Source organism: Cimex lectularius, unplaced genomic scaffold (genome assembly GCF_000648675.2).
Source record: "Cimex lectularius strain Harlan isolate CLEC.00 unplaced genomic scaffold, Clec_2.1 scaffold51, whole genome shotgun sequence".
Taxonomy (NCBI): Eukaryota; Metazoa; Arthropoda; class Insecta; order Hemiptera; family Cimicidae; genus Cimex; species Cimex lectularius.
The window spans coordinates 1,347,552-1,362,777 of NW_019392674.1; the positions used below are offsets into that span (position 1 = coordinate 1,347,552).

The following is a 15,226-nucleotide window of genomic DNA, read 5'->3' on the forward strand; positions in this document are numbered from 1 at the left end:
CAGTTGTACTCCCAGAAATTACCTGGTCGCCACAGAGTAAACCGCAAAACGTTAATTCGTGTTGCTCTCGATATGAGGAGATACGGATCAGTTGCTATTTCATCACGAAGAAGCAGGCAGCCTAATTTCAACGAAGAGCTTAATATTCTACCGTATGTTCGCGAAAATCCGATTCCTTTTGTCCAAAATATTGGAAGGGTTTTAGGTTTTTCAAAAAATAAAATTAAACATGTACTCTAATTAATTAACAACGAAACAAATGAAATGAGTTTTTTCAAACTTTTTGGCATAACTTTGTCATTTTTTGTCCAATTTAAAATTCTATTGCACCATTGATTTCAGCTGAATAAATCTTTAAAATGTTGTCTCAGAATGTAACGGGTCGTATTTGAAATTTTTAAGTTGAACTGGGCCCCACTTCTCCAAAAAAAGGTAAAAATTTGAAACAAGACTAAAAATATGAAAAAAGTTTTTTTTTTTTTTTTTGATAGGGTCATTGCTTGAAGAGAAATTCAGCCGGACCCTCTAAAAACAACACTTTGTATAATATATTATCCCACCGTCGTCTACAGTATCAGTGTTCCATTTGGCATTTGTCTGTCTCTCACGTTCTTCGGCTAATGAGAAAATGGACCTAGTTTTGGAAGTCCGAACTTTTCAATTGGATGGTCTCAAGTTCCAGAAACGCTTTCATTGCTGTCCTCTTTCATTCCGGCGCAACTTTCAAGAGTTTTATACATCCAGGCTGAGATAAAGTTTCACGAAAAAAAAATCGAAAAGGATTCAGTTCTCGGTTTGCCTATGCTGTATTGTTAATAAAAAATATTCAATGAATTTATTGTTTATATTGAAATTGATTTTTTGTTTATCTATTGCGGCACTTGTTTTCACAAATGACACAAATTATTGAAAAGTCTCATAAAAAGGTGAGGAGGTTCAACGCCTTTAATGCTCAAATTTCATTTCGTGAACGGTTACAAAATTTTGTAATGATGCGTGAGAATGGTTTATTGCAGAAGTAAAACGTAAAATTTCATTTATACACATATCAGTAGACAGTAGCATCCAGTAGACGTGGATTTTGGTATCTATCAATTAGTGAATAGTAGACAAGTTTTAGGGGCTTATATAAAAACTTGAAACCACAGTGAACTTGAAATCCTCGTTTCTAAAAATCGGTAACAAATATTAAATTTTTTCTTTACCTTGCATACCTTCGCTATAGCTCTCGGTGGCTATTTCATTTGTCGCCGAGAACCAAATAGATTTCACGACATTTGAAAAATTACAAAAAGGAGGGAATATTCAAAAGGTGGGGTTGAGATGGGAAGTTAGTGTCCGAGTGGATCGAGGTGACGATAGCTCAAGTGGTAGAGCAGCGGCGTATCTAGCCGAAGATCGTGGGTTCGAATCCCGCTCGTGACATTGACTTTTTTATTTCAACTAAAAACCTTAATTAATAAATTTTTGACTTGAATTTTGTGTAAATTGTTTCATATTTGGGAAGAGAATGCATGGACGAAACACAGAGATATTATCTCCTGATTTCACAAAATAAATCATTTAAAGACGTTTGAATTGTATTTATTTCAAGTCCCTATTGGGTAGATTTGAGGAGTGAGTCAAAATTTATTACGCCGTTCTGGGCCTTTTCCAAACTCGATTCTAGCTTACCTAATTATTCATAAATGTGTGCGAATCCAAAAAATTAGTTTCGTACACCTTTTTCATAGATTTCATAATAAGCTTGAACCAGTGTAAAAACGTAGTTCTCGCTTTGGGTTAAACTTAGCGAAGTTTGAGCATCCTTCCCTGAAAGTTCCGGAATTTCTCCAGCATCCTTGTGAAAGCAGGTAAAGAGAGAATAATCAAGTGAATAATCAAATAAGTGTGGATAAATCGTTTCCTTCAAAATGAAAACCCAGAAAAATTAATTTATGTTAATTCCGCTAGAATTAATTATTATACAAGGAATGAGAAAAATATAAATAAAAAATATATGGTATGACTACTCTTTTAAGAGATCCTGAGAAAAGGAATAAAAGTAAATTAAATTTCTCTTTGACTTACTACTATCTTATTTTTTATTCACAGTGAAATGAAAATTTTGTTTTTAACAATATATGAATTTTGAAGAAAGGAGAATAGATAGAACGTGGTAAGGACAGAGTTATCAGAGAGAATTATTGTTCTAGTCTTTTCACGCCTAGTCTTCTCCTTTTGGTGTAAAGAGGATTAATTGATAAATGCGTGAATTTAAATATTTTAAGGGACTGTATTATTTTTTTGTATGGACTGGGGGAGGAAATTTAGGTAGGCTCAATGGGCTAGTTATTTCATTAGAACCATGCTTCTGGCATTTAAAAAGCAAAGGTTCTCATGATCGTGCAATGAAAGATACTGCTTATGAGAAATTGTTGATAAAGCTAAAGAAGTCGGAGCCGAACGCATCAGAGGAATCAGTCGTGGAAAAAACATCTGAGGAGCTACGATCCAAACAATAAATCTAAAACCTCCGGTTTACCTACTGTGTATTAGGTCGTTACCTGTACGTACCTACAGTAAGTTTACTTTCAACCGCAACGTGTAGCCAGCCTTAGCAGTTCGGGTCCGAACTTCTATGCAACGCGGCGTGGTTCAGCGTACAGAAAACTTTGTACTAATGGCAACTTTCTCGTAATTTTATATTAGATGAAAATAAAACGTGAAACTTTGTGAAATAAATAAATTGGAATAGAATAGAGAGATAAGGGATTAAAGAGAAAATAAATATTCTTGGCATTAATAATCACCAAAATTTGAAAAACTTACCTTGAAATGAAAACCAGAGATTGACCAAGAAAGGATGCTCTAGTGTTGTCAGAATTTTGATTTCTCTCAACACATTTTTTAAAGAGTCTCTCTCCCAGCATTGGCACTTGTTCATATATTTCATCGCGTACATCTGTCTGTTGTCCTTCTTCTCCACGATGCATACCTGGAAACATACATTATTTTAAAAGCCAGAAGTATATTGAGGTTATAAGAGTTTTTTTATGGTTAGGAATATTAGGACTATTAAAAATGTGATAACAAAACTGTTATTACACGGTCACTTCATTAACACTAATGCTAGCGCTTGCACTAAGAAGACACGTCAAGAGAAAGCAGCCAATGCTGGCACTTAGTTTGGGGGATTAATGGACAAGGAGGCCTCTCGAGTCGATTGTCGAATGAGGGGACGTTCCGGGTTGTCGGAATGGGAAATGGCATCTAGATGTTGGTGTCTAAACTTTTGGAATCGAAAACGGATCTGTTCGTTGACAAAAGGAATGTTGAGGTCGTTGAGAGTAGTGAGATTAGCGACGTAGTAAGGAAATTTGACGGTTTTTTCTGAGTACGTTTGATGAGAAAGATTGTATGCGCTTGATGTTGGCCAGCATAACAGTACCCCACTGGATGTCCAAAGAGGTTGCAATAAAATCTTGTATAAGGTTATTTTAGTTTTAACGATCAAGTCAGATTTTGGCCCAAGAAACCTTTGCAGTTGTACAAGTTTTCTGTTGAGTTTTTGGCTCTTAAGTCTTCAGAGGGGTCTTGGGGAAATGGGGGATCCGGTTGAGGCAGATGACGATAACACACCGGGCCGCTATTGTTCGGAATCATTTGCTTTATGCCCTCTACAAATTAAAACGCTTGCTCAGGTATGCTAAAAGCCCGCCCTTGAAAAAGAAAAAATCATTGGGGTCTTCTTCGATGTCAGTTTGCTGTCTAAGTACGAACAACTTGAATTGAATGCAAGTCGGTATTTGTTTGTTAGTGAACGTATACTGAATACATTTTTTTGCAGTATAGTGTTGATGGTCAAGACAGATTTCGGTCCTTGAAGTCCCCGTAGTAGTCCAATTCTTTAGACAGGGTCTTGTATCTTGTCTTAAGATTTCACGACAATCTACTCTCTAGGTAAAATCCTAAATATTTGACTTACATGGAAATCGGTATTTTTGCTGTTCATGTACAGAGAAAGTTGAGGGCAATGTGGTCGTACACTGAGAACATTTTTCTTCGATCAGTCCTGCCCTCCACTTTTTGTGCTAGTCTTCGATAACCTCAAGTTCTTGGATGTTGGTTAGGATTCGAATTAAAGGATAAAATTACGGTATGATGGTGATGATGGTATTAGGGCGTGTAGGTCAGCGTTATAAATGATATAAAGGATGAGACCATGAAAGCTCCCTTGTGGGACGCCGGCTTGTATCGATCTGAAGGCTTGATTTATGAGGGAGTTGACGAATGGGTCCAGGCTACACCATTGCAGATGTATTGTTTATTATTACAAATTTTTTATTCTTACCAGTCTTCTTGTTTAAATTGTTTAAAAAAGGTTTCACGGATTACGTATATGGTAGGTTGTACCCTTGTTTAACTTCAACAAACATTTTTTTAAAGCAATTTATTTAGAACGTTTTTCGATTTCAAACCTGTCTATCCTTAGAAAATTCTCTAATACTAATACTGTACAGTTTTATAATTATACCCTAAGCATCTTGGAGTCTGTAAATCTTTGTAAAATAACACATGTAATAATCTGAATCTCCGTATGGTTGGATGGAAAAACATTTTTATCTGCCAAGCTTTCGATATATTTTAAGGTCTTCATAAGAGAAAAATAATCTTGAAGATGTCTACAAATTGTCATAATTAAGTTTTTAATAGAAGGTTTAATTTAGAAGACCGACTCAGTCCCAACATTGCCAAAGACTGTATCAGTATTGATAGATAGATTGAGAATAGTATTTCAACTATTTATAAAAGTACTCCTTCGATCCCAATCTAGATTAGTTTGAGGGTAGGTCTGTGGAGGAATATCAAATACTCCACCGACCAAACGGTACGGATGTATTTATGTGTATGTATGTATTTATTTGTATGAATGTAGTGTTTGAAAGGGTAAATAGAATATATACTTAGTTGGGGGCTGAAAGGACATAGATGTCGGAAGCCCCAGGCAAAAAAAAAAAATTAAGAATTAAGTACAACGCAATTTGAAACTATTTATTAAAAATTAAATATGTCAATTTGTAGAAAATTCTAGGATTTTGTTTGCCCTAATGATGACCTTAAAATATATCGATCATTTTAAACAAGCAACATACAGGCTAACTGCTGAAAAGCGTGATATGCTGAAACGTGTTTGGCATACAAAAAATGAGAGAAAGCGCTAACAATGGAAACGGCCAAATTGCTTCATCGCACAGCACACGTCATGAGTAAATCTCACAACCAATCAATAACTTTTTCAAAATGTTTTGAAAATCTTTCACAAAGTTTAAAAAATTATCGTTCCATGTTTAGTTATATACTTATGCACCGAATAAATCATTTTGTAATGTTTTTAAACGCCTGTTACAGTTCATTCTTCCACTTTTCAGGCCATAAAGGCAGTCCTGTCTTCTCGTCGTTCCCGAACTAACAAATTAACGAAAAAGGACGGTAATGGTTGTGGCTTGGATAATGGCCATTTGTAATAGGACACGAAACACAATTACAACCACTCAGCTTCAAGTGGTTTGTATCATCGAGAGACGAAGAAAAAAACCACTCGCAGCAATCTGAACCAATTAAATTTGATCTGCCTATTATCCGTTTTTTTCTGTAAAAATCCTACGATAGTTAAAGATGTAGAAAGTTATTCTATAAGCAAGTTCGGCTCTTCACTAATCGAAGGGGGAATTATTTGAACTTTCAGAAATTTAATTTAGGCTCAACATTTATTATTTCTGTCTTTCTGAACAGTTATTGAGTAATATTCGACCGATTAACTTCCAATAGGAAAGCGAGGAATTCACCCGCAATAGCATTTTTTCACGTACTTTCTTTCATTCCGTTCAATATTGTCTGAAATGGGGGATCCGGTTAACATGCGTCAGCAGATGACGATAACACACCGGGCCGCTATTGTTCGGAATCATTTGCTTTATGCCCTCTACAAATTAAAACGCTTGCTCAGGTATGCTAAAAGCCCGCCCCTGAAAAAGAAAAAATCATTGGGAAAAAATAATTATCAATTTAAAAAAAAAGCGTTGAACCAAAAAAGAACAGGACAAAGTAACTTTTAATTTATTTCATTGTATCTTTTTCATCTTCTTAAATGAAAAATTAATAACAAAAGATTAACTGAGTCAGCCATTTATAAACCAGTTGAGCGCTATTAACAGGTAAACTATTGAGAAAAACGTAAATATGATGTTAAATTCACTAATTTCGTGATCCGCTTGACCAATTAATACTTAACAATTAATTAAGGTTTTTAGTTGAGACGAAAAAAAGTTAATGGCACGAGCGGGATTCGAACCTACGACCTTCGGCTAGATACGCCGCTGCTCTCCCACCTGAGCTATCGTGACCTCGATCCACTCGGACATCAACTCCCCATCTCAACCCCACCTTATGAGTTTTCCCTCCTTTTGCCATTTTTCAAATGTCGTGTAATCGGTTTGGATTCTCGACGGGAGAGCTTTAGTGAAGTGTACTTCATTTTAATTCATTAAATTCACTAATTTCGTAGTCCGCTTGACCAATTAATACTTTACAGTTAATTAAGATTTTTAGTTGAGACGAAAATGGTGGTAGAGCAGCGGCGTATCTAGCCGAAGGTCGTGGGTTCGAATCCCTCTCATGCCATTAACATTTTTTCGTCTCAACTAAAAATCTTAATTAATTGTAAAATAAATATGATGTTTTAAACTCAAACAGTATAAACAATAATAATTTTCCTGTGTCATAATTTTCTAAAACAGAACATTTTAACACTGACAGGCAAAAAAGTCACCCAACTGTTTTTTTGTTAGTGTTCTCGATAAAAAAAAATTCTGTCCTTAATTTGTCTTATTATTTTCATCAATTAATATTTGTTTATGCTATGTTTTAAATTGGGGATATCAATTAAATGTAAATATACTTATTACTTAATCCAAAACATGGATAAAGAATTTTCCAATGTTTAATTTTTACTGAATTTAAAAGGATTATTCAGTATCATTTTAAATCTGAAGCAATAACTATTAATTTTTCATCTTTGTTTTGTTAATTTCAATTTTTAAACTTAAAACTGCCACTTGATGCTTTTCAACGTAGCTCGTGATGGTGTGGGCGGGAATTTCAATGGAGAGTCGCACAGAGTTGGTTGTTGTTCGTGGAGGGTCTTTGATGGCCAGTCGCTATGTGGATGACATTTTAGAACATCACGCGTTGCCTGATGAAATCAGCGGCAATCCTATTCTAATGCACGATAATGTCCGTCCACATGTCGCTCGCATAGTATAAACGTACCTTCAACAGCATCAGGGTCTGAACGCTTGGCCAGCCCGTTCTCCAGACTTGAACCGCATCGAACGATCTTGAAACGCTTCTGCATGAAGAATGGGCTAACCTCCAGCAAAGAGGCATTTCCAGACTGGAAGACAGTATGCCGTGGTGTCTTCGAGATGTAATTCCAGGCAAGAGGAGGAAATACGCGATATTGCAATATTAATTAAAAATCTAAAACCAAGTTAAACAAATTTTATCTTTCCGTCTTTTTTTATTTTTTTATTTTTATTCTATTTTTCATTTTCCTTAACAATTTATGTATTTTTAACTTTTTTAAACAAAGTCTCAATTATTAAACTTTAAAAAACGTGATACTTTGATTAATATATAAAAATACATACAAATCAAGTTATATTACAAGTTGGCGGAATATTTTGCTTGTCAGTGTATTTATTATGAGTAAATCATAGGGATTTAAACATTGTACCAATATATTAAAACAAAGGGCTCCAAGTAAAATTTAAAAAAAAGTGGACTCCCAGAGATGTGACGTTTTTATAAAAACCATTACCAGCAAAACAGGTTAGTTCCAATATTAATATAATATACTGTTTCACTCAGAACTGCAGAAATAATAAAGGATACGTTAAAATTAATTAATTCTATGACACAAACGTTTCAAACATTTCTCTTCCTAAAGGTTTGTTTGATAATAACACGAAGAAATTTATAGACTTTTCAATTAAAGTGAAATTATTTAAACTCTTGTTGCTTCAACTGATTCCAGATATTAAATTCACTAATTTCGTGGTCCGCTTGACCAATTAATATATTACAATTAATTAAGGTTTTAGTTGAGATAAAAAAGTCAGTGGCATGAGCGGGATTCGAATCGAATATTTTAACTTTTTCAGTTCAACCAATAACTTATATAAAGATTAATTAATTTAAAGAAATTTGCATTTACGTTGGTATCAATTTACATTTTTTTACTTTTTTAGACAAAGACTCAATTATTTAACTTTAAAAACGTGAAACTTTGATTAATATATAAAAATATATACAAATCAAGTTATATTACAAGTAGGCGGAATATTTTGCTTGTCAGTATATTTGTTATGAGTAAATCATAGGGATTTAAACATTGCACCAATATATTAAAACAAAGGACTCTAATGTTAAATAAAAAATAAAATGGATTGCTTTAGCGAACGTGACACGGTAAGGGAAATAATTTTCAGTTCGGCTATCCATCCATATTGGATCGTAGCCGAACAGAATGCTAATATGGATGATCGTAAAAAAAACATAAGAGCTCCCTGGAAACACGACAGGAAAATTGGATATATTGACTTAAGAAATACGACAGAAAGTGACAAGACGAAGGCCAATTTGTTGTACCGCCCTCATACTAAAATCTAACGAGAACGATAATAACTTCTTTAAAATTTCCTCGGTTCTGTGAAAAAGTAAGAGTTCTAAGAAATTAAAAATTTATCCTGTTACTTTATGAAATACTTAGCCCGTAAATAAAAATACGTTTCATATTTAAAAACGACTAGTGACTGTTGTTTCATAATTTTTTGAAGTCGTGAGGAGTGGTCAAGAATGAGCTAGTTTAAAAAAACACTTTTTCATTTTTTGCCGATGTTTCGACCTTTATTCGGCTCATCTTCAGGACCTGGGTAAATTGCAAAACAAACATTCCTTGTAAAAAAGTATTGTATTTTTCTCAAGCAACACATGTATAAAATATATTTGTATAAAATCTTCTAGCACAATATAAACATAAAATGCAAATTAATAATTTCATATTTTATACTCATAATATATTTTATTTTAATCGTAGTATTCGGTTTTTCATTTGATTAAACTATTTTTTTCAGCTTCATCAAAACCCTTTACTTTACCTTTTACGGGGCTTCATCTATCTACCTTTTCTAAAAGTGTTCAATGTAGATTTAAAAAGTCTCCATTTTGGTGAAAAATGTATAAGGAACGAAGATTTGTATCTCTGAAAACTAAAACGGAACCATATCTTTCCGACAGAAAGAGTTTAAAAATCCATATTCCAGCTACAATCTATCCTCCATTTTTTGAATTTGATAGCAAGCCAATTTATATACACTGACAGGCAAAAAATTCAGCCCACTTGTATTATAACGTGATTTGAATATAGTTTTATATATTAATCAAAGTTTCACGTTTTTTAACGTTTAATAATTGAGTCTAGTCTAATATACATATATATATATATATATATATATATATTATACGAGGGTATCTCAACTACGAGGTCATATGAACCCTCGGGGCGTCGATGTTTTTGAAAAAAAAAAACCATTTGTAAGTATGTCCATCCCTGTAAGTATGTCGGGTTGCAGGGCAGCTGGATTCGAACCAGGGGCCTTTACCTTACAGTGATGAGCGCCGTGTTAACCTCTAAAGCGTTGCGGCCACCGACGCCCCTTCAAGGCATTTTTAAGTTTAAAAATCAAAATTAACAAAACAAAGATAAAAACCTGCTTCATGTAACAAATGAGATTGAATAAACATTTTAAATTTCGTAAAATTTAAACATTGAAAATCTTTGATTCTTGTTTTGGATTAAGGATTAAGTGTGTCTAATTGGCATTACCAATTTAAAACATACCATAGACAAATATTTGTTGATAAAACCAATGAGACAAATTAGGTGCAGAATTTTCTTTTATCAAGAACATGAAAATAATCAGTTGGGTGGAATTTTTTGCTTGTTAGTGTATTTAAAGACAAGAGGGAAATTATTTCATGGAAAATTCACTTTGCGTGCGCAAATAAATATCTAAAGACGCGACCTGATGTTCCACTGCCATGATGAATGTTTTTTGTAAGCTTAACTTTTAAGTTTAACTTTAAGTTTAATTTACCGTGTACACTAATATGAAAACTATTTACAATACTGAAACGTAAAAAGTGATTTATCCAACATAAATTGTTAAATGACGTCCACTTGAACTCAATTCTCAATGCCACTAGTTTTCGTGGTCCGCTTGACCAATTAATATCTTTCAAATAATTAAAATTTTTAGATGAGATAAAACCGACATTTGAAAAATGGCAAAAAGGAGGGAAAATTCAAAGGTGGAGTTGAAATGGGAAGTTGGTGTCTGAGTGAATGGAAGTCACGATAGCTCAAGTGGTAGAGTAGCTTCGTATCTTGCCGAAGGTCGTGGGTTCGAATCCCGCTCGTGACACTGACTTTTTATCTCAACTAAAAACGTTAATTAATTCAATTCTCAATTTCTTCATATTTAGAAGCATAAATTTAATTATTGTTAACCTTGTAAATTATTAATAATAATTTCAAAGCCCGGATAAAGGCTTGTCAATTTTCAAAATGGTCTCATTGCCCTAAGATTTTATTTTAATTTAATTTATGGTCATTTTATTTGTATTTAACATTATCAAATGTTTTTTCGATTTTTGTTTTACAACTCCTCAGACAGTCGAAATGATGACCATCAGTATCTAAAAACCGAAATAAATAAATGGCAGTATAAAAAAGATGTTTGCTGTTGTTGGTTTTGTTATTGGCCTAGATAATTACATTGAAAACCAGTTAAAATTTATGTAGTTTAGAAAAAATTATTTACTTTTATATTAAATTGGCAACAAAATCGATTTCTTCATTATTTTGACCATGGGTATTTTTGTATGAACTGTGGCCATTATAATTTCAAGTTTGCAGCAGAGTATGTCCCACTTGATTTTTATGTTGAAAATTGCTTAGAATCTATCATTGCTCTTTATAGAATGATTGATTAATTACATTTGAGTAGAATTTTCTACTTTTTGTTAAAGAATGGAATCGATCGTTTACTAAAAAATAGTTTGGTCAATAAGTCTGATGATTTTTTTAAACCTTGTAAAAAATGAGGGTCGATCGCCTCAAACAACAAATCTCGTTAACTTTATATCACCGTGAAAAGATTTTGAGATCCACTCCAAATTTTGATAATATAAACATCTTTTATATTGAAGAGAATCGATACAAAACAACAATTGATGGTGATTATAATAATTAAAAAAAATTAATTTTTCCAGTAAACATATTAATAATAACGAGGTGCTTTATTTTCAAAAATTTAAAAGATAAAACATGGTTTTTTTTCAATAATAAATTTTAAAAACTCTAATTTTCGAAGATTTCGTCGTCAGCAGAGTCGCTATTTACTTAAACGGTAGTTAAGACGATTTGCCAATGTTCTGAAAATATTTTGGTGATAGCACAAAATTATTGATCTTTCCCAACAAGAAATAGCACAATTTGTCATTTTTGTTAACAGATCAAAATGGCATACTTTCCGAACTCGGGAGGGTTATCTTTCTGCATAAGTAAGTTAATTAATGCAAATAATAACAATTTCGACAATCCGTTGCAAATCCTGTCAACGCTACAAAAATATACTGATTAACTTTCTTATCCTGCAAGATAATCCACCCACGTCAGAAAATATAACGGTTTGATGATAAATCTGTAAACCATCTTAGATGGGGCAGCCTCGACGTAATAACAAAAAATGTCATTTCACAATCCCTCTTTCTCTCAGCTTGGATATTACGTCCGTCCTTTCGAGAAAAGCCTGTTATGGCCATCCTCATCTGCGTCAGAAAGCCACTTTTGTAGAGACAGAATGACCTGGATAATCAGATTATGTGACATAAACACTACGGTTTTGCACCGGAATGATTAAACTCTTACAGTCTACGCCTTTAAATAAATACAATAAATAAATGTAATCCAATCGAATTGCACTGAAAAAAAAGTCAATTCTATCTACTGAAAAATTATATTTGGTAAATTGGATTGTGAGGTAGAAGTTGCGAGATGAAAGACAGCCTATTATTTTATCTGATTGAGTTTAAATTGGAGACTAAAACCGCAGGTCGTCTGAAATTATGTTATATTTCGTATTCTCTTTCTTTCTTTTCCACGTGAAAAACGCCTGAGGCCGATTGTCGAAAACTGAGTTTACTGTGAATTTTTTATTACGTTGAAAGCGAGATTTCCGCTTAAGCGATCTTATTAGACTAACATTTGTTGAAAATCCTTCAACCGTTTAGAATGGTGACGTTCTCCTGGGAAAACAATCACGTTTAATTGGCATCTGTCTTTGTGCCTAAGAGAACGGGTTGTTAAGCGAGTAACTTTTATCCTATATCGTTACACATTGAAACTCATATTTGCTTCAATATTTGTAAAATTGAACGTTTTATTATTAAATCAAGCTCACCTTTTGCGATGGCATGGACATAAAAAAATATTTACAAACAAATAAAAAAATCTTGTGAGAAAACAAAAGTATTTCAATACACTGTATTTCAAGTATATACAGCAAAGAATTGCAATACAAACAAGAGTTTAATTATTAAAAACACATAAATAAACAAACAATAATTTCAGCCAAGAAAAAATATTTCTGCTTATGATTGAAACATTAAAAACACGCCCTTAAAGCACTTATTTTGGCCACACCTACACAGTAAAATCACTCAATTTAACCACGCCCTGTTTACCGTCATTAGATAATTTACCATCCTGTAGTCATAAATTCCTGATCATCTCCAGTTACAATGCACAAAGTGGTAAAACGTAAAAATCCGTTCGAACTTGGGAACCAAAAAATTTTCATAATTGTCAACTTTTATTATTCTGTATTACGATTATAGACACCGCTATTGATGAAAAGTTCTACTTCAAAATTTCAAATACGACCTTATTCATCACAACACATCATTTTTTACGCTGAAAACAATTGGTATAAAAATGACAAAGTCTGTCAAGTTTTATTATTCTGTACTATGATAAAAAAAACTATAGAAACTGTATTGATGAAAAGGATAATATACAGGGTGCCTTTTTTGATGGCTCGATTGAATTGATCGGATTTGATTTTTACCATTTTTGTAGAAAAATTAAATATGGTACTATAGGCCCAGTTCAAGTTCAAAATTTCAAATACGACCTATACATCCTGACACAACATTTTAAAGGACTATTCGGAGATCGCGAGATGCGGTCTAGTGTGACGTGGGTTTTAGAAAAACATTTTCCTTATCGTGCCAACGTTTCGATCTTTATTGAGATCATCTTCAGGGCTCAAAGTGTTTGTTTTCTGTGTAGATGTGTCATTACTGTGTGTCGGGTTGAGAGTGCCCACCACTAATGAGAGTGAGCAAACGAGAATGACATTTTACCAAAAGTTTTACAAATACACGTAGGATCATCATTGTATAAATTCATTTGTTTCACAACTAACACGTATTTGTAAAATTTATACAGTGTTTATAAATCCTAGTCCCTAAAGATTATCTCAATAAAGTAAATGTATGGTGATTAGTGACTGTTAGTCAATGATTATTCGGAGATCGTGAGATGCGGTCTGGGTGATGTAGGTTTCAGAAAAACATTTTCTTTATCGAGCCAACGTTTCGATCTTTATTGAGACCATCTTCAGGGCTCAAAGTGTTTGTTTTCTGTGTAATTGTGTCATTCTTGCGTGTCGTGTTGAGAGAGCCTAATATTTTTCTGAAACCTACATCACACCAGACCGCATCTCACGATTTCTGAAGAATCATGGACTAACAGTCACTAATCACCACACATTTATTGTTTATATTCTGTTAGTGTTTATCAAACTCGCATTATGAGAGCAAATCTTAATTCCTGGAACTAAATAAATTTTACAATAGTACCTATTCGTTACATTCAATATTACTTTCAAAATGATCATATTTTTTCAATCAATATTATTCACGGGGGTGTATTGCGCGAGTTGTACTCCCAGAAATTTTCTGACCGCCATGAAAGCAAACCACATAACGATTATTCGTGTTGCTCGCAATATTAAGACATTTGGATCAGTTGATGTTCCATCACAAAAAAACCGGAAGTATAATTTCGACGAGAAGATGAACATTTTACTGTATTAATTAATTTTTATGTAAGGTATTGGTTGAAATGAAAATGTTAGTGGAACCCACGACATACGCCGCTGCTCGAACCACTTGGGCCATCGGTTCGAGTCTCGCTCGTGACACTAACTTTTTCATTTCAACCAATATCTTACATAAAGATTAATTAATTGAAAGATGTTATTTGGTCAATCGGACGACGAAATATACTTGATTTTACTGTATGTTCGCGAAAATCTGAATTCTTATCTCCGAAATATTGGAAGGTATTTAAGTTTTTTGAAAAATAAAATTAGATATGTACTCCGGACTTACAATTTTAAGCCGTATTGGTCTCGTATTGTCCAGGGACTTCGGGTCTCTGATTACGACAGGCGTCTAACGTTCCTCGCACAAATGTCGATTTGGGAGGCTGAGGATGTTGGAATTGTCGAACATGGCTTGTCATCATCACAGTATCAACGTTTGGTGTAGACTTCTCGGAAATAAGTTAAATGGTGCTCAGATCCTCAATTATTTGAGGGAGGTTTTACAAACATTATTAGATGATGTTCTTCTGCCACAGCGACAAAGAATGATTCTCCAGATGGATTCCCCGCACTCACTTTTTTTCCAGGTGGGACGTTATTTGAGTCGTCACTTCCGAGATAGGTGGATAGGAACTCATGGCCCTAGCTATTGTTCTCCTTAGACACCCGATTGAAATCCACTTGACTATTTTCTGTGGGGCAATTAAATAACAGTGTCTGCTCCAATCATAACCCAGCGACCTCAGTTGAAGAACTTCGGCAAAGTATAGAAATTGCTTGTCGACCCACCTTCCCTGAGTTTATCGCTCTGAGCACCGCTGAAGAGTGGTTCAAAAGAGAAAATCTTTGTGTTTTTACGCAATTCGATCAGGAAATATGATTAATAAATAGCAAACTAAATGTGTTTTTTCCAAGCTTTTTGCCCTAACTTTGCCATTTTTTTACGAGTT

The 15,226-nt window shown here is 33.7% G+C and overlaps 1 protein-coding gene across 1 annotated transcript in view; it reads right to left on the minus strand.

The window, feature by feature from the left end:
- LOC106662397 (serine/threonine-protein kinase 32B) overlaps positions 1 to 15,226 on the minus strand; it is a 231,577-nt gene that overhangs the window by 170,854 nt on the left and 45,497 nt on the right. Inside the window, exon 4 of the mRNA XM_014386465.2 lies at positions 2,812 to 2,977. Coding sequence (XP_014241951.1) covers positions 2,812 to 2,977 — 166 coding nt within the window. The remainder of the gene's footprint in view (positions 1 to 2,811; positions 2,978 to 15,226) is intronic.